An 18,172-nucleotide genomic window follows, 5' to 3' on the forward strand; every position below is an offset into this window, starting at 1 on the left:
GATAAAGGAGGGGGGGGTCGATCAAAACGAGGTATTGACGAGCACAGGGGTGATTAAAAAAGAAAAACTAGACCTAGAAGACGGAGGAGGAGGAGAGGACAGATCTCGTAAAGCAAATTAACAAAGCGTAACAATTTATTGCATCCTTTCATCTTTCAGGGATGCAAATAAATCGCCCACTGAAACCCACGCAGGCATTTGGACTCAACGTTAGCCATAGACATTTCTATCTAGTGGCAACAGCCAAAAGGAAGCAAAGGGGAAGCTTTGGCCTATTACGGGAAGAAGCAGCGTTATCATCATCAACATTTGTTTTTGTTTTTTTTACACACCACGGGTTCCTCTTTGACCACCAGCAGAGAGAAAAAAGGGTAGAGAAAGGTTAACCCACCAAAGAGTCGGTCTGCCGAAAGGCAGCGTGTTACCTGATACTTCACCCTGCGACGTGCCCGTGCGGCCGATGTTGGTGAGCAGGTGGTCGATGTTGGGGACGGGCTGGGACTCCACGGCGCTCTCCTCCTGGGACACAGCCTGAAAAGGAGCAGATGGGAGCACAGTTAGGACCAGATTCAAGAGGAGGTTTCATGGGAATGTGTGCTCCCTCAAAGCTAAAACACACCTTGCACTGGAATAAATTGAGGATTGTCTGAATAAAAGCAAAATGTTGTATCTCTGGGCTGTTTTTATGTGACTGAATTGCTTATATTTATTTGCATCTGCACACTTACATGCCTAAAATCGCCTCTTTCGGGACAAATAAAGTATTTTATATTAAACTGACAGAGCTGGAAGAAGGTAGTTTAACGGCGGTGAAGCCTGTACGCACCACTGGATCTCCGTTTCCCTCTTCAGTGAAAAACCAGTCATACTAGAAGAGAAGAAATATAAAAAGAAAAATCAGTTTTTGTCTTCACTTGTGGTTTGGTTCGATGTCTTTAATAGCAGTTAAAGATCCGATGCTCACATTTTGAATGAGGGTCTCCACTATCCTGTACTGGTCGGGCATGTGTGTCACCATGTGGGTCATGTTGTCCTCGGTGGTACGCACCAGAGTCGGACCAAACACGATGGCCAGGTTCCTTGGTTCCATCTAACAAACGAGAAGTTTTCGTTGTACACTTTGCGATTCTCTGATGAAATCTCAAGTCTAAATGAAGATATTAAGAAGTTACTCACCTTATTCTTCTCGGAGTTTTCAGCCACAGTTTTGAGATGAGCCGAGAGGAACTTGAGAGTCTCGTAATGATGATCCGGCAACTCGTGAAGCTGCGAGTGAACAGATGTTTTATTAGGACTTCATGAGGTGTACAGCTGACAAAACAAAGTGATTTAGAAACAGATACTTCAGATAATAAATGAAATGAACTCACCAGCCTCTTGATCACTTTGAGTCTCTCCACTGGGTCCTCTGTTCTGTTGGCTTCTATGAAATCTGCGTACTTATCTGCAGGTAGCAAAGAAAAGTTGGGTTGTAGTTTTCATTTTTGGCCACTAGATGTCATGAACAAACCTCTGAAAAATCAACGTACCGTTGGTGAACAGCGGCTCTGGAAGCTTACGGAAGAAGGACTTGAGCAAACTGCTGATCACGTTGAGGTCTCTCCATTTCTGCAGAGGAGATTCAGTTTAATTCAACGTGCACGATCATTTCAGGCTCACGCACGGGCACTGTCAACGTGCTGCGGCTCTGACTGCAATGTGACACTTCAAGGAGAGTTTAATTCAAGTAACACCGGATCGATAAAGCCACTCACATCGTCCTGGATGTCGATATCGTTCATGCCCTTGTTATTGAGCTCCTCCTGCATGTTGGAGATGGCGGCGTTGTTTCCCGGGACTCTGTAGATGCCCGTGTACTCCAGCCCTCTCTCCTCCACCAGCTTACAGCAGACCTCCACGATGAGAGGCACAAACTAGAGCACAGAGGGACAAAATGATTTCCTCCACATGTACAGTACATTCATTCTCTTTGGTGTTTCATCATGAACAGAAATCAGCACAGACCTTGTTGTTCTGTGCAGGAGGACAGTCGTCCAGCCTCACTCCAAACGTGACTCCAGGCGACGGCTTCTTCTCGAACGGTTTCCTCATCAGCCCCGGGATTCCCTTCCTCCACGTCCCTTTATCCTTGGGAGGGCTGGTGTCATCTGCATGCACGGTGCAGCGATGAGAATATTTTGCATTATTAGTTAAAAATATAATGCAACTGCAAAAGACATCAATCATCTCTCTTCCTACCTTTGTGCATGTTCTTCCTCTCCTGCTCAGGTTTGGGTGAGTGTGGACTTGTTGCTTTGGTCTCTCCTTTCCCTCCCAGCAGCGTATGTCTGATGCTCAGCGACTGGCGCGAAGGTTTGGGCGACGGCTCCGTCTTGCTGCCTGTCGGGCTGCGAGGCATAAGACACGAAAATGAGCTTTCGAATCGGAGGCGAACTCGTCCAGCGCTCTGCGTGAACTTCTCCCCGAGGTGTGAGGACCTCCCCTCGTCTCCTCCCCCCCCGCTCCCACTTACCTCATCAAGGTGTTGTACTCCTTGATCTTCCTGCTGATGAGGTCATGGCTGGTGAACGCCGCGTTCTAAAAAAAGAAAGGAAAAAGGAAGGAAGGGAAACAATGGGACACAATAGGTGATAGTTAAGGGCGTCAGGTGCAACAGTTCCCTACACCCTCGCTTCACTATAGACTTTTATATAAGCTGCGGCTATCAGGTGACACAGGTAAGACCACTGGAATGCCAAAGTGTGGACGGCGTGGTTCGAGGAAAGACGAGATTAAATTACTGATGGGGGGTTCACACGCCCGGGGGCACACAGTGGTGTGAGGAAGAAATATCCAATATGCATATAAATATTGTATTATTGTAAATAGGTCATATTGTGTATGTCGGCCAGAAATTCTAACCCTAAAGTTCTCTTACTGTATTTCTGTGAGGTTTGCACGTATGAATATTCCAGCAAACTCTTTAAAACACTCATTTTAACCTGATGAAACTCATGTTCATGGGCTGCAACTAACACTTATTCCCTGTAATGTTTTTTATTGATTAAACAATTCATCATTAGCTCAATACAATGTTAGAAAATAGTGAAAAAGGCTGAATATAGTTTCAAAAATTGACCATTTTGACTGATTCAAATGCAGCAGTCGAAAGACCGAAAATATTCAGCTCAACTGTCACATAAGACAAAGAAAACCAGCAAATCTTCACATAAGAGAAGCGAATCAATCGACTAAATCTCTAATTATTTGCATAATCCACAGCCCTGAAATAGCTGGATGAGGCTGCCTGTTTATGGGCAGTTTATGTAGTTTACTTATTTTTTTTTTAAATAAAGATTTTGGGGCTTTTCAAGCTTTATCTGACAGGAAAGCAGGGAGTGAGAGAGGTGGACAACATGCAGCAAAGGCTTCGTACGTCCGGTCCAGAAACAATCAGAATTATTAAAAAGGTTCGACATAAAGTTAAAGTGGGCCATGACTGAAGCCAGGAGGAGGCTAACGGGATGTGACAGTCATACAGTCTGTCAGGTGTTATGACAGAGGACGTTCACCTGCAGAGCGACCCTGAGGCAGCTGAGAACAGTATAAGCTGACAAACCAAAGTACACCAATAAAATCATTTAAATTCACGACCATGGAGATCTGTGCATGATTCATACTCCTGAAAGGTGCCACTCAGGATTAAATCTTTGAACCTCACCTCCTCATCCAGGTTGCTGTTCTCCTGTATGACTCGGATCCAGGCCAGCATGTCCTCTCGGTCCTCGGCCTGGAACAGGTACTCGCAGTCCGACGTGGTGAGCCGCAGCACATTCTTGCGTTTGGTGTCGCTGTACGAGATGTCGATCAGACACGCCTTGATGCTGATCGGCACAGGCTCGTCCACCGCTTGGCAGTTGGCGTGAGCGTGCCCTTCCTTTTTGTCTTTGTACAGGCAGAGGTAGTGGCCTCTCAAAACGGCGTACATCTGTTTCCACGGGCGCATACCGCCTCCGACCCGCTGCGGAAATAGGTCATGAGAAACAGTTTTTACGGAGGCACAATGGAGACAACAAAACTGTAATCTTTCTCTAAATGCGCCTATTGTTGGGGCATAGTACATAATCACTGCCTCGGGGACAACATGGGAGACAATACCTCGTACAAGGAGGTCAAACAGGTGAAACGTACAGTTCAGCTCAAAGTCAGACAGAGAGATGTACTCTGGGAATAAAGGCGGGTCGTGCTTTCTGTGTCAGTGTGTGATGTTATCCGATGTGACCGATCTGAGTCCACACCTTGCCCTTATCTGTGTTCAGCTGCTTGAAATGCAGCAAACCCTCCTTGGTGGCGTCGCAGAAGACATCCGATGAAGAATCCCTCCTGGACCCCGAATCTTCAGACGACCTGTCCACAGCCTGCGACGGAGACGAGGAATACTTTCAGTTTTTAAGACAAATATCGTAAATAAAACCTCCCACAGTCGTCCTTCAATCATTTATTTTTATTACCAGGAAAGCTTGTCGCTGCTTTCATCCCTATTCTCCATAATGTATGAGGTTTATCTAATGGGTGTGAGCTTATCAGCCGATTAACTTGGAAGCAGGAAACGCAGATAAACCAGCCGTGCGTCAGGTGAGCACAGATGAAAAACACACACATATATGGACGGGACTCACCTTCCTCAGACTTTTCAAACCAGGTATTAAAGACCTCCTGCATGGAAGAGAAAAGATGTGATGAGTGAGAGGAAGATGTCGTGTATATAAGGTGATTTTCCTGCTGTGAGTCTTAACTCACCCTCTGCTTTCTTCCCGGTAGTTATCCAGGCCTTCATCGTACGACTTGGATCGCTCTGTTTTCGTACCAGAATCTGACTCAATAATTGTGAGACGGAGAGAATCTATTAAGAGAGGGGTTAAACGATGATTTGTAACCGTTCATAACCTGCCCCTGTGCCCGTAACACTGCTGCTGCTTTTAAAACGTGAACGTACCTTGGTCGTGTGACAGCTGGCGTCGGATGAGAGTGGATGGAGAAGTGGGGCTCGGCGGGATGGTGGTGATGATGATGGGAGCTCCGGATATCACGGCAGAGGCGGGAATGTGCTCGCTGTCCTGGTCGGTGCTGGGACTAGATGGTTCATCTGAGGGCACGAGCAGAGGAATTCAGTTAGAGGGCGAGAAAACATCGAGCGTTTTAGGTCAGGTCACTGACTATTAGTAACCAAAAAAAAAAAAAAAAAAAAAAAAAACAGAACAGAGATTGTCCAATCATAGCTTAGCAACCGTAACTAGGCACAGCAGGCTTTTTTCCACATGTTGAATAAAGAGTCTCTTTTATAACAAAACGGATGGATAATAACTCATCATGAGCTAAATAACTACATCAGTTTGGAGGTTATCGTGTTAAAGATAAAATATTTTCCTTTTCACACTTCGCTTATAATATTAAGACGAACTCGCTCTACACTAGAGACAAATATTGGCTATGTCTCCCATTTACTTCTCCTGAAAACCAAATGGTAAATGGACTGTACTTATATATCGCCTTTCTAGTGTCATGACCACTCAAAGTGCTTTTACACTACATATCTCATTCACACACGGATGCCGCAGCCTTCGGGAGCAATTCAGGGTTCGGTATCTTGCCCATGGACACTTCGACATGCCGGGGATCGAACCACCGATCATCTGATTAGGGGATGACCCGCTCTACCTCCGAGCCACACTAAAGTCAAGCTTCTGTTTCCAGTTTCGCTGCGATCTACGACGTTACTACTCTGGCTTTGTTTCTTCATCATTTTCAGAGCCATGATCACACAGCTACAACAAAGTGTAGCATCACTCTATAGTGTCAAACACAGCGTGCATGGAGTGAAAAGGTGACCCACTCTGGTGCTCTGCAGTTTGGGGATGAAATCTAAAGCGCTGACTTTAAAAAGGTCTTTGACATCTCGCGAAATCTAAAGCGCTGACTTTAAAAAGGTCTTTGACATCTCGCTCTCTGAGCCGGAAAGAGCTGATAAAAATCGGTGACAGTTGTGATTTTTTTAAGAGTCACTGACTGGAAGTGATAAGCCTGCTTTTGTCTACCCCAGCCTGAAATCAAGAAGCAGTTGTTTCAACGATTACTGAGAATTTCAGGCGGTGAATCAGCCGCTGTTATCACCTCAACGCGAGGACGGAGCTTATATAGAACTTACTCGACAGGTTGTAGCCTGCACCGGGAATTATATTGCAAATTAAATCATGCAAAAACAAAACAAAGCCCTCTCTGCAGACTTGGACAAACATTCCAGCAGGCAGCAATAAAACGCAGCGATGAGGACGCAACAAAGTCATGCAGACAGAGACGCAGTCAGTCGGTAGAGACGCGTGTCCGGTCAGATAAGCTGGTGCACACCTCAGGGCAGTCAGCTAACATTACCTCATCACAGGCAACACTGTCTGATATGCAATATCAGCAAAATGACAAGCCCTAAAAACAAATTAAGAAATGAATGATATCTGCGACTGTGGTGACGCGGGAGGAAATGTAGCGCCGCCTACACGAGAATAAAGTTGTTTTTCACTTCATACTTGTTGTGATGCCTTTTTTTTTTTTTAAAGTATGTTTTAAATTATAAATCCATCTCGAGAAATGCATCTGTTTTCTAACACGGAGCCTTTCACACCGCCGTCAGAAACAACTAGAGCAACAAAAATATCTAAACGATTAAATTCCTCCGAGTGCCAATGCACTGATGCAAATCTTTCAATGGCACAACTTAATGCGAAACATCTGATCTTGCTTGTTAGTTGTGTACAGATCACTCTCTCTCTCTCCTCAAACCTCAAACACATCTCCCAAGACACTGAAAGCCTCATTTCTGCCAAGCCTGGCAGATGTGTACTTCGTTTAATCACTTGTTTATATACCTCCGATCCCGTTTCTGGGAAGACGGCGGCACTCAGTGATGTCTGACACGTACGATTACTATTTATTTTTGGGGATATGTCAGCTGTGGACATCAAGATTGACTCAGTTTTAAACAGATGATGCTAATCCATAAATATTCATATTGGTTACACGTTTTGGGAAATGTGCTTACTTGCTTTTTTTTTGTTTTGTTTTTTGTAGGACTGTTTGTTTGTTTCTCCCCACCCCTTGTTCTCCCTCTCTCTTTCTCTCTCTGTGCACAGAGGAGACTCCAGGTGAGACTCATTGTCTCATCAGCATGAGCTTACTTAAAGAGGTGTCTCTCTCTTGTCTCTCTCTCTATCTTCCCTGCAGGTGATCCGGTGTGAAGGTGAGGCTCTGGATGCCAGGAGCCGTTTGGGTTTTGTTATTTTAGTTTTGGTTCGGGGGTTCCTTGGTAGTCCTGTTTTCGGTCTTTTCTTTTCATTTAGGTAGTGGGTTTTAGGCAGGCTTAGTTTGGGAGTGGATGCTGGGTGCGACGGCCGTTGGCTGGCTCAGTGTTCTCTCTCTTGTTTTGTTTGTTTTGGCCAGGAACCTCCAACCCTTTAGTTTTGTTGTTTTCTTGGGGAATTATTTCGTTTGTTTTTGAATTAATAAAAAATATTATTGGTTTAATGACAACTTTTGTCTTTATGTTTTCTTTAAATATGTTTCGGGCCTTGCGAGCCCTTGAGGTCCGTAACAGCTTTGATTTGAGATGAAAAGATCAATAACACTGACTCTTCTTGTTCTGTTAAAGCTGGAGTCAGGTTGTGGTGAGCCTAGTGCAGCATAAAGAATGGAAACAAAGGGAAACAAATCCAAACTATGTGCCAGACTATTGCTGTTAGGGATGACGCGATTACAGATTCTGATGAAACGATGTTAGTCTGAAGGAAAAATCACGGTTTCACGATTATAATGCATAATTTTATTCAACAATTCAACACTACAGATGGATAAAATCACGTTCTTTTCACAGTAAATGTTAAATAAGGAATCTCCAGGTGTTGTGCCCTTGAGTTAATTATATACTGTTTTGGTGAGGCTCCCTTTCCTGCTTTGTTGCTGTTGATTTACATTGAACCCAACTCTTAACTCATCGGAGACTTGATGTAGTTGAGCCTTCATGGTTACAAAACTGTGACACTTTAAACTGTGGTTTAATAATAAGATCGGTTAACCGTTGCATCCCTAATGATCGTACAATCTTTTAACGTTTGGACAGCGTCAGGCTTGTTTCCAGCCAACCAAACTGTACCTTGAAGGTGTGAATGTAAAACTTTAACCATCTTACACGATCACTGTGGAAAAACATTTGCTTTAATGATTTCAGGATCTAAATCTAATCTAGACGACTAAAAAAAGCAAGAGCTGAGGTGTGTTTGTGGAAGAGCAGGATGCAGGTTCACCCCTGCAGGTCCTGGGGCATGAATGAAGCACAAGAGCCGCTCTTATTGGCCGATGATGAGTCACCGATATAACGACATAACGGAGGACGCGAGGTCAAGTTCAAGCACGTCAGCTGAGGAGCTGGCAGAGATGTGAAAAGACGAAGACGAAGAAACCAAACAACATTTTAAAAGGCTGCACGTAAATCCAGATTCAGTTTGTTATGATTTCTCCTCATCGTAAACAAAAAGGGAACGTGACAGTTTGCATGTGCTGGTGTGTGTTACAAAACATCTGGCTGACGCCTAATGTACAGCAGTTGTTCCACATATTGTTTGCAAGTGCACTATGAAATCTAATTGGAGCAGATTGCTGCAGGAATGTTCTTATTTTTCTGTTATGTCACAGTGCATTAGGACAAAGGAATTGGGTTTGTATGGCTGTACAGCACCGGGGGGGAAATGTGAGACATTACAGGGAGTGGGATGTATCGAGTACGAGTGTGTGTGTGTGTGTGTGTGTGTGTGTTTGTTTCTGGGCTAAATACGTCACTCGGTCGCCTGCAGTACGGTACTGCGCCGTCATGTAATCACACACCTCACTGGATGTCACCCTGAGTTCAAAACGCCACAAGGGGCGAGGAGAAGGCGTCTTTAAGCGTTCAAACACCTATACGACACGAGTTTTAAGTCATGGAACGACTCAGACACACTTTTTTAAGAAATCCAGCTCTATTCTAACAAGCAACAAAATTCCCGGGGTATTTCCTGCAAGAGGCACATCCCCTCCCATTACCTCTGATGATCCACACGCATATTCAGGATGACATTTGGACACAATAGATTTCCTTGTAGTAGTAGATAAGTAGGGCAACAATGGACAGGCTTACACTTGATTTTCAATGCATTTTTGAGACTGAATCCTCAACGCCTGGAGCAGGGAAGGGAGCTTCGGGGTGTTTTTTAGTGATTCAGTTCCCATGGAGTCAGAGACAGAGACAGACAGAGAGACTGAGAGAGAGACAGACAGAGAGAGACAGAGACAGAGAGACAGAGAGCAACGTAGTTTTTGTGGAATATCCACAAAAGACGGAGATACTGGAAGTGAAACCACAACTCCATGCATGGAAGTCCCACCAAGTTGCAGCTGCAGCTCTAGTGAATATCAGAGGTATCGGAGAGGCTGGCAAACCCAAGATAGAATTTCCCGATGGAAATACTATCCACCCTATGAAAGCAATGCCCACTTGTCATGTACATGGAATATATAAAGGGGCTGGGGATCAGGTGCCTGCAGAGTAATCCCAAGTATCCCGGCACTTTTATTTGTTAAATTAAAAAATATAAAGACGTTTTACTACTAAAAAAGTTTGCAGATAGGAGACACGATGACTGTGCAGCCTCCATCAGTTATGGGGGAGGGGGGTGTACTCTGCGTCAAACGCCAGTCGACTCAGGAAATATCTATGTCGACGCTTTTAAACGATAAAATAACGACCAATGAGCCCAAAAATGTTAATTCATAAGAAGCCAACAGCAACCCGAACCCTGTTCAAGCCGCCACAGTTCATTAATCGGCTTAATCAGCCGGTTATTGGCTTTTTCCTGCTCCAAACTATTGTTGCATCAGTCTTTAATGAGCAGCTACTTCCACTGTTTCTTTTTATATTAAACCAAACGAGTCAAACTTGCAGGATCATGTCGTCGTCTCAGGACGGGGACTTTCCCTCAACGAAATATTCTTAACATTTCCTTATTTACACAAGGAAATATCAAGCCAATACATAAACATGATTAAGATCCGGCTGCCAACTTTTCATACTTGATACTCACGAACGATGAAGGTAAAAGTCCGACTTTACCTGGATATGTTCATGATTTATACGACCATGATGTGAAGTTGGCACGAATTCAAACTCTGGAGTCTGCCGTTGGCTTTTCATACATAGCACGCATTCTTTTCCACTCGCACAAACACATGCCGTGTCATTATTTCTTCCACACACAAGACTACACTGTCACTGCTGTTGCTATAGAAACAGGGAGAGTTTTAACATGAAGGTGGTATGAGGGGGGTGGGCGGAGGCTTACCGATGAAGGGGATCGAATCCAGGGAGTCATCCAGGTTGTTGGAGCCAGACTTCTGTCGTGTATCTCCAAGCCTTCGTAGATGCATCTCCCTGCAGCTGTCATTAGACGTCCAGCACATAGCTCCATCCGCAGAGCCTGCCTTCACCAGCGGTGGTGACTTATGAGTCACTCCACTCCGGTTCTCATTAACAGCCAACACATAGGATGGAGGCCGAATGTGGGCAGGACCAGAGTTCTTGTCCCTTCTTAGAACAACAACTGTTGCGTCCGGTCCTTCTACGCCCTCTGCGAGGCCGCCGTTAGTCCGTGCGGGGGCATTGGCTTTTGGCTTTTGGGTGACGGCTCCGTTAGTGGCGGAGGGAGCAGAAGAGGAGGCAACAACTACACTTGGTAGTTGTCTCTGCATCTGCAGTTTAGAGGAGGGACCGGAGCAAGAGGAGGACCGGGCTGCCAACCCAGACTCAGACCTGCTCTCCATTTTCAGACTGTCGGCCCTGCCTCTGAGCTGCAGGTGTAGAGGGGACGGGTAGCCCAGGTGGTTGCTCATGATGTTAGCTCTTTGGTCTTTAAGAGGGTCTGTGGTTTTAGTGGAGGATAAGGCGGGTGGAGAGTCTGAGATGGAGTTTTTGACAGGCAGACGTGACGGCCTCATGATGACGCCGTCTGTCCTCGGTGTTAGTGCAGAATCCATCGTACCTTTAGTAAACACGGGGGCAGCCAAAGGCGAGTTAGATAATCCACTCCCTCGCCCTTCTTCCTCCTGTCCAGTGAGACTCCTGTTCAGATGAGGTAAAGCTCTCGAACCTGCGCCCTGCCTACTCGCTCTGGCTTCCTCTCCCCGGCACAGCAGCAGCCTGTCGTCCAACCCGGCCCTGTCTCCAAAGACAGCCCCGCTCGGCTCTCCGGGCTGCTGCCCCAGGTAGTCACAAGACCGCGCCCTGGGTTTGGTGACGCCCGTTGGGGTGGAAAAAGGTAGAGCGTCCTCGGAAGCACTCCGAGGCCAATTCCTTACTGGTACTGTCCTCTCCGTTCCACCTCCGAGCCTCTCTTGGGAGGCGCTACGTAACGGAGTCGCTGCAGTACCCTGGCTACCTGCATCCACCCCGCGGTCATTGGAGGTGCTTCTCCGTCTGATCTGCGAGCCCAGTGCCGCTCTTTGACTGGTGCTGGGTGGAGGCGGCGTGCGTTGCTGGGCGTAGGTGGAGCTGGAACTGGCAGCCGCACGCAAGCTGTCCAGGCGCTCCTGGATTGTGCGGCAGCCGTACGTGTGCAGCCTCTTGGCGTCTATGTAGTCCTTGTAGGTGGTGTAGTTCTTCCAGTCAATGTTCTGGTGCGGGGAGGTGGAGGGGGCTGTGGGAGAGGGCGAGTAGTGGTTGCTGCTGGGTGAGATGGCAGTGGAGAACGTGTCCGGTGAGGCGGGGGTGATAGGCGCCCGTACAGGTGGAGATAACGTGTCGGGATAGATGGCGCTGGGTCTAGAAGTCGAGGAAGGGGAGTAAACTGGGGTTTCTGTGGAGCGGGATGGAGAGGGGTACTGCAACTGTGCACCCCCAGGTACTGAGGGGATAAGAGGTCTGGGTCGGCCTGAGCCAGAATCTGCTGACGGACTGAACCGGTTTTCCTCTGTCCTGTGGCTGGGTCCAGCCCGAGCCACCCGGGACCCCCTGTCAACCGGATCAAGAGGCATGGCCACCGTCCTGACATTCTCGTTACAGACGCACACCACCGCCTGAGCCTTCGACGACGGAGGAGACGGCGGGACGGGGATTTCCACCCGGTAGCTGTTTTCCATGGCCCCTCCTCGCCGTCCCGGTCCCTGAACGGGCCCTCGGGGGGTCTCGCTGACTGCGGCGGGCTCCGGTGTCTGAGCCACGCCAGCAGCCTTAACCTCTATCCGAGGGTAGCAGATGGGAGGGGGCTCCGGGATGTTCTGAGCATTTCCACTGTACGCCTCATTTCCTTTGAGGTATGCATCCTGGGAATACGCCTGCAAGAGATTAGAAGACATTATGTCACTTCGGTTGCTGAGCTCAAGTCCCATCCAGGGAGAGGACATATCAAAGACATGAAGGCGACGGGGAGTGCTGTGGAACTTCTTCTATCGCTAGATGACGACGTCTCCCTCTGCTATTACAACTACAGTATCAAATCTTTAGTTTCTAAAATACCTCACCGGCACCACGGCAACATTTTGAAAGCAGAATACGGAGCGGTAAAAACACTAGTGACGTTTCTTGACACAAGTCTTTGTGTGGCAAACAGTGTCACAGCACTCCCTCGGAGAACTGTAAGTGACAGACTGGATCCAGCCTGTCTATGACAATAAACATATCAACAACAGCATGCTTAAAAAGCACCCGGGTACTCTTTCTCCAAATCAAAACACAACTATCGCTCTGTTAACAGTTTCTCAATCCTTTCCCGAAATAACAAATGTTACAGCATGCCATGATAGAAATTAACTTTCCACGAGAAGCAAAAGATGTTAAAAACATTGAGGGGAGAGAGGGATTAAAAGGGGACAGCCAGAAAGGGAATGAGAAAGAAACGAAGGCTGGAAAGTCCAGAATATAAAAACCACAGAGCCAGTGAGTGAGGATTAAGCTGCCAGGGGCTTTACCCACCTTTGGTACCGGAGAGTGTGCCCTGAGGCATGAGGAGAGGGTGAACGGGGGACGCCTTACTACGCCTACTTCTGTCAGCATGGCTTCACAACTGTGAATTCACTGCTGCAGCGACTGAAGGTACTTTCCTTGATTAAAACTAGAAGAAAAACACTCGGCTGTCTACTTAAACGCGCACTCTCTCTCCCGGTGACTGATCACCACGGACGGCTTCGGAGAGAGAGGGAGGAAAAAAGCCACTCTGTATTTCCTCATCCATTCAGCGCACGGGCTCTCGAGAAAATGCAAAGGGAGAGAGTGGCGGCGTTGGACTTTAATCGATAGCACTCTACCTGAGGTGTCGGGTTACTATTGCACTGCACTGCACAGCAGCAGAGAGAGTCTGCCCTCCCTCTGAGATCTGTCCAAGTCGTACAGTTAAATGGAAACTAATTTCCTGAATGCGGAAAGTACAGAGCGGGAATGTTTGAAGTCTGCCGTCATAGGAGGTTTTTGTTTTTCCAGCACACAACCTGCCATTCAGGAAAAAAAGACTCACACTGCAAAGGAGGAGGAGGGGGGCGTACACTCTGGATTTTAGGTGCTTGTCAGCGTGTACGTGTGCAAATAAAAGCTTGTCATATGAGCAGTGAATCATGAGGAAAGACAGGCCAAAAGGAAATCGGTTGAGTTAGTATACAGTTTCCCTTCTTACCAGAGCTGTGATATCCCTTGAAAACTGCAGTCCACAGGTAAGAGAAGGGCAAGCGGAGAGAGAGAAAAGGGAATAAAGAGAAGTGAACAGGTGAACACAGAGAAACGACGATGGAGGTGAGAGATGAGAGTTTGTCTGACGGGCTAAGAAGACATCCCACGCTGAGCGGAGAGGAAGAGGAAGAGAGATGTCCTCCTTGGACCTGAATATCTTCTGAGTCGATGCTCATCCTCATCTTACTCTACTTCATATACCCTGAACAGATTTCTGTCACTCTCACCTGCTCGCTATCGGACCTCCCATCCCCCTCTCTGCTCCCTCAACCACTACAAACATCCCCTCCTCTCCGACGGCCTCTCGCTCGTCTGTTTAGATGCTCGCTCTATCGTATGTCTGCACTAGCTTTCCTCCCTGTAAACAGTGAGCTGAGAGGAGTCAGCTGACTGAGGCTGCCTCTGGTAGTGAGTGGGCTCAATGTCTCCAAAAAACATGAACACATTACAAAGATACAGCTCCAGACACCACAGCGTGCGTCATCCATTCATCATTATTTCTCAAAAGCAGCACTCGAGCTCTTCTTCAGACATAAACAGGATGAAAACATTCACAGAGCATCATTCAGGATTTGAGCTGATGAGGAATAACTGTGTGTTTTACAGGAATAACTTGGTTTTGATTCTCACATACACGTCAAACAAGATACTAGATTAAACACTGAGAATGAAAGAGATGTAAATCAGTAAGCTTTAACAGTTAAATCAGCCTTAATTTGACTTTGATTCGAAGGCTTCATAGCACATTTGACTCCAGACTTCAAAGAAGAAAGAAAAAGAAACAATCCTCTAGATTAAATTGAATTTTGCCTCGTGTTTTCCTCAATGGGGGAGAAATAAAAAAAACAGCTAATTGCTTCATTTGAATGCTTCAGCCTTGTGAGCGCTCGGCGCTCGTTCCAAAAACGCCGAGAGCGAGTTTCTGTGGCTTTTCGCTGAGCCGCGGCCGAGCTAACAAGCTATGTGTGGAATTTAGCAACACAGTGGGATCTGACTCAGTTTCTCTGCAGCGAGAGAATTTCCAGAAAGGAGCTGAACAAACGTGTGACGGCTTGGTTTCTGACGTGGCTTTGACGTTGTTTTTAAAATCGACTGTGTGTGTGTGTGTGTGTGTGGGGGCTTTGGATCCGGCATCACTGAGCTCCGACTGTGAGGATGAGCAGGTGGTTTGGACGACTAACCTTGTATCCCGTCAGGTGAGAGCATCTAAATATTCAGGCTGTGTTGTGAGCACCCATACTTTACCACTGTCATTTCTTTTTTATTACTAAGATCATTTTTTTGGCCTTTTTATGCCTTTAATGATCGGACAGCTGAAGATTTACAAGAAGCAGGGGGAGTGACACGAAATAAATTAGCCGTCTGATGCGGGAATCGAACCAGGGCCAGCTACAGCAAGGACTACAGCCTCCACACACAGGGCGGCGGCTTAACCCACTACGCTACCGACCGCCCCCACCACTGTCATTTCTGGTAATGCAGCACAATAAAATGTTAATGGTTCACTCAAGCTTGTATCCATCAGAGTCAATCTGCTTCGTCGACACTTTCTCAGACGGCCCGGGCGTAGAAAGTTTTCTTGGCCGAGCTTGAAGGAGTCGTTTCACGTTTTAAGATAAATATCAATCTGGAGTCATGATGTGTTTATCGCCTGGAAATATGCGGAATATAGTTAACATGGTCCAAAGTCTAGAAACACACCTACTGATGACACAAAAGCTGACCAATTAAAATGTTTGTTTAACCACACACACACACACACACACACACACACACACGGATTTGTTGTTTTAGGAGTTGCTACATGCTGGTACTATGCAGCATCCTTAAAGTCTTGTTATCACAGTGAAGACATGCCCGGCACAGCTCATAAACGAGATTATAAATCTGCTATTAACACTGCAAATCATCCCAAATCTTTTAAGCATGGTTTCCTATTGTACAAAGAGCATTTGTCAAGCACACTTGCGATATTTACTGATGAGCGAATGCGTACCAGCTGCAAAATGTCCTCATCCTTTGGCATCACGCAGAGCTCCAGTGAAGCATCGCTGAGGGAAGAGACGACGTGGGGGGACGAGAGAGGAGAAATGAGAGAGAAAGGAGAGAGCGTTAACACAAAAGGTCTCAGACTGTGGATGTTTCTCAAGAGAACAAGTTTCACGATAAGAAATCGAACCCTGAAGTGCTGCAGTTTAATGAAGTGTGAGTGAAACGCAGTAAGTGAGTGATTTTCCCCGGAAAGCTGGACGTGTTTCACAATGTGTGAGTTTCACTCCCTTCCTTTACAAAAAGAAGCGATGACGATCTTACCTGTTCTGGATCAGGGCTATGACTTGCGAGTACGTCTTCCCGATGATGCTCTCTCCGTTCACCTTCACTATCCGGTCCCCTGGATGGAATTAAGAGGGCGAATTAGAAACCAGCTGTTTACAGGCTCAACATCAACATGATAAATAAACTCCGCCGGTTCGTGTTTCTCCACTCAGCTGTTCAGAAAAATGACCCGGAGTCCGGTCGATACGGTTATTGACCCGGAGGAAAAACCACTTTGGAGTAACTGCTTCCAGCATAAACACACATCTGTGTTTAGATCAAAAAAAGGAGAACACCAATACTTGTTTATTTGAATGACCCCCCCGTGTGAGGATCCATCTCCATTCAAGTTTTTTCAGGAGATGGCCATCTTTTACAGGAAGACGAGGAGAGGGGAGAGTTTAGGAGGAGAAACTGGATAATTGTGGGAAAACGGTACACTGGCCTGTCCCAGGAGAGGAGCGTGAACAGATAAAGGCAGACAGTTTAGAGGGCTTGTCCAAGCCACTTAACATTTCCTGTAACGCAGAGTGTTAACGGCATAGAGAGCAGCAGAGCTTCGGCCGTCCGGAGGAGCCGATTCACTTTCTTGTTTTCTTGTTTTTACCCTGCCTTAAAATGAGACACGAGCGCGCGTTCATAACAGAAAAGAAAGTGGGAGAAAGGAATCAAGGGAAGGTTGGAATAACAGTGTGCATATTACACTTTGTTCAACCTCCCACAAAGGAGCCATCTGTTATTTTGTAACTCGTATCTGTTTTGCCTGGCAGCTTACGAGGAAGCGGAATTACCTACAGTACAGACGTGAAGAAATCTTGGCATCGGACGGCGCTTTGAGGTCAAGATGTGAGACGGGGCAGAGTTAATCATGAGATCTGCCGGTTATCAGAAGGAGTGCAATGATCTCCTTAGAGACTGAGTGTGTGTGTGTGTGTGTGTGTGTGTGTGTGTACCTGTGCAGAGTCCAGCTCCGTGGGCGGGGCCTCCCTCCTTCACTTGCTTGACGAAAATGGTGTCCATTGGCTCCAGACGGTTCCTCTGTCTCCCTGGCAACGAGAGAGAGAGAGAGAGAGAGAGAGAGTGAGCACATGCACCGAGCCGATTGGTCACACAGCGAGCAGAAGAAGAAGAAGAAGAAGTAGGCCACATTTCACTGGTAGTACAACCGCAGCGACATCAATGCACACATTTCCTGCAGGTTTTCCACGTGTTGTGAAATTCTTCTCACTCCACGCCGACCCTGATTTCAGTCGTCAGTCGGTAAAGTCTGGCTCACACACGATCGACACAAACAATCTGCTCTCGTCTGACAAGGATCGAGCCTGATCTCAGAAGAGAAAACAGATAATCAGGTCCGCGGCTTTTTTGTTTCATGCGCCGGTCACTGTTTACAGTCCAATCAGCAACCTGAGACGTGAGGATGGTCATCTCCATAAACAGATATCTGTGTATGAAATGCTAACACTGACTGTTTACCAAAGCACACTCAAACTTGTCTTTGTCTTATGTGATCGTAAACAGAAAATGTTCTGAACTGTCGATCAGTCAAAACAAGATATTTAAAGACTTGAGCTTGTGACATTTTAGACCAAAAGATGATCGACTGATTAATAAATAAAATAGTTAAATAGTACTGTGACAGTACTAGAGGGGACAGACTTAACATGTGAAGTTGTTGGTAATGTCCTTTAGACTCATCATGTCTAAAGGACAACAGCATGAATTATAATAATAATTAATATGAAGAAGCAGATATTTGAATAAACCATCAGAATTTCCTGACGCTGAAGACGTTGTCGAAAGTTTTGTTTTGTTCGACAACAAGTTCAACAACCAAAGAGAGAAAAGCATCGAGGGTGAAGCTGGAACTCTGGAGTGTTTTTAAACGATGAATCAATAATCAATAAGCTACATCCTGCTTCATCTACGTCCTCATCAGTCTTCTCCTCGTCCTATAACCTCACAGGTCTCTTCATTCGTCCGTCCTTTGACTCTGTTTTGCTGTCAGGTTTGTCCTGAGAGGTCAGAGCACGCTGACAAAGCTCGGAGCCACGAGGGGAGTTTGCTTTCACATGACAGAGGGAG

The 18,172-nt window shown here is 46.4% G+C and overlaps 1 protein-coding gene across 6 annotated transcripts in view; it reads right to left on the reverse strand.

Annotated features, from left to right (window-relative positions):
• arhgap21a (Rho GTPase activating protein 21a) overlaps positions 1 to 18,172 on the reverse strand; it is a 77,447-nt gene that overhangs the window by 6,472 nt on the left and 52,803 nt on the right. For 3 of the 6 annotated variants that reach the window (XM_019266995.2, XM_019266999.2, XM_019266998.2), the window contains 20 exons: positions 17,041 to 17,133; positions 16,085 to 16,163; positions 15,768 to 15,822; positions 13,719 to 13,742; positions 10,401 to 12,387; positions 4,976 to 5,125; positions 4,780 to 4,882; positions 4,659 to 4,695; positions 4,278 to 4,397; positions 3,701 to 4,000; positions 2,513 to 2,577; positions 2,239 to 2,387; positions 2,005 to 2,147; positions 1,755 to 1,913; positions 1,530 to 1,608; positions 1,371 to 1,444; positions 1,177 to 1,266; positions 965 to 1,090; positions 827 to 868; positions 426 to 531 (listed from right to left, as the gene is read on the reverse strand). In XM_019266995.2, the coding sequence (XP_019122540.2) occupies positions 426 to 531; positions 827 to 868; positions 965 to 1,090; positions 1,177 to 1,266; positions 1,371 to 1,444; positions 1,530 to 1,608; positions 1,755 to 1,913; positions 2,005 to 2,147; positions 2,239 to 2,387; positions 2,513 to 2,577; positions 3,701 to 4,000; positions 4,278 to 4,397; positions 4,659 to 4,695; positions 4,780 to 4,882; positions 4,976 to 5,125; positions 10,401 to 12,387; positions 13,719 to 13,742; positions 15,768 to 15,822; positions 16,085 to 16,163; positions 17,041 to 17,133 (3,981 nt within the window). Of the gene's footprint in view, positions 1 to 425; positions 532 to 826; positions 869 to 964; positions 1,091 to 1,176; positions 1,267 to 1,370; positions 1,445 to 1,529; positions 1,609 to 1,754; positions 1,914 to 2,004; positions 2,148 to 2,238; positions 2,388 to 2,512; positions 2,578 to 3,700; positions 4,001 to 4,277; positions 4,398 to 4,658; positions 4,696 to 4,779; positions 4,883 to 4,975; positions 5,126 to 10,400; positions 12,388 to 13,024; positions 13,332 to 13,718; positions 13,743 to 15,767; positions 15,823 to 16,084; positions 16,164 to 17,040; positions 17,134 to 18,172 lie in introns of those variants that run through there. The other 3 variants (XM_019266997.2, XM_019266996.2, XM_019267001.2) reach the window with 3 other exon arrangements.

This window comes from Larimichthys crocea, chromosome XXIII, assembly GCF_000972845.2.
Source record: "Larimichthys crocea isolate SSNF chromosome XXIII, L_crocea_2.0, whole genome shotgun sequence".
In the NCBI taxonomy this organism is placed as follows: Eukaryota; Metazoa; Chordata; class Actinopteri; family Sciaenidae; genus Larimichthys; species Larimichthys crocea.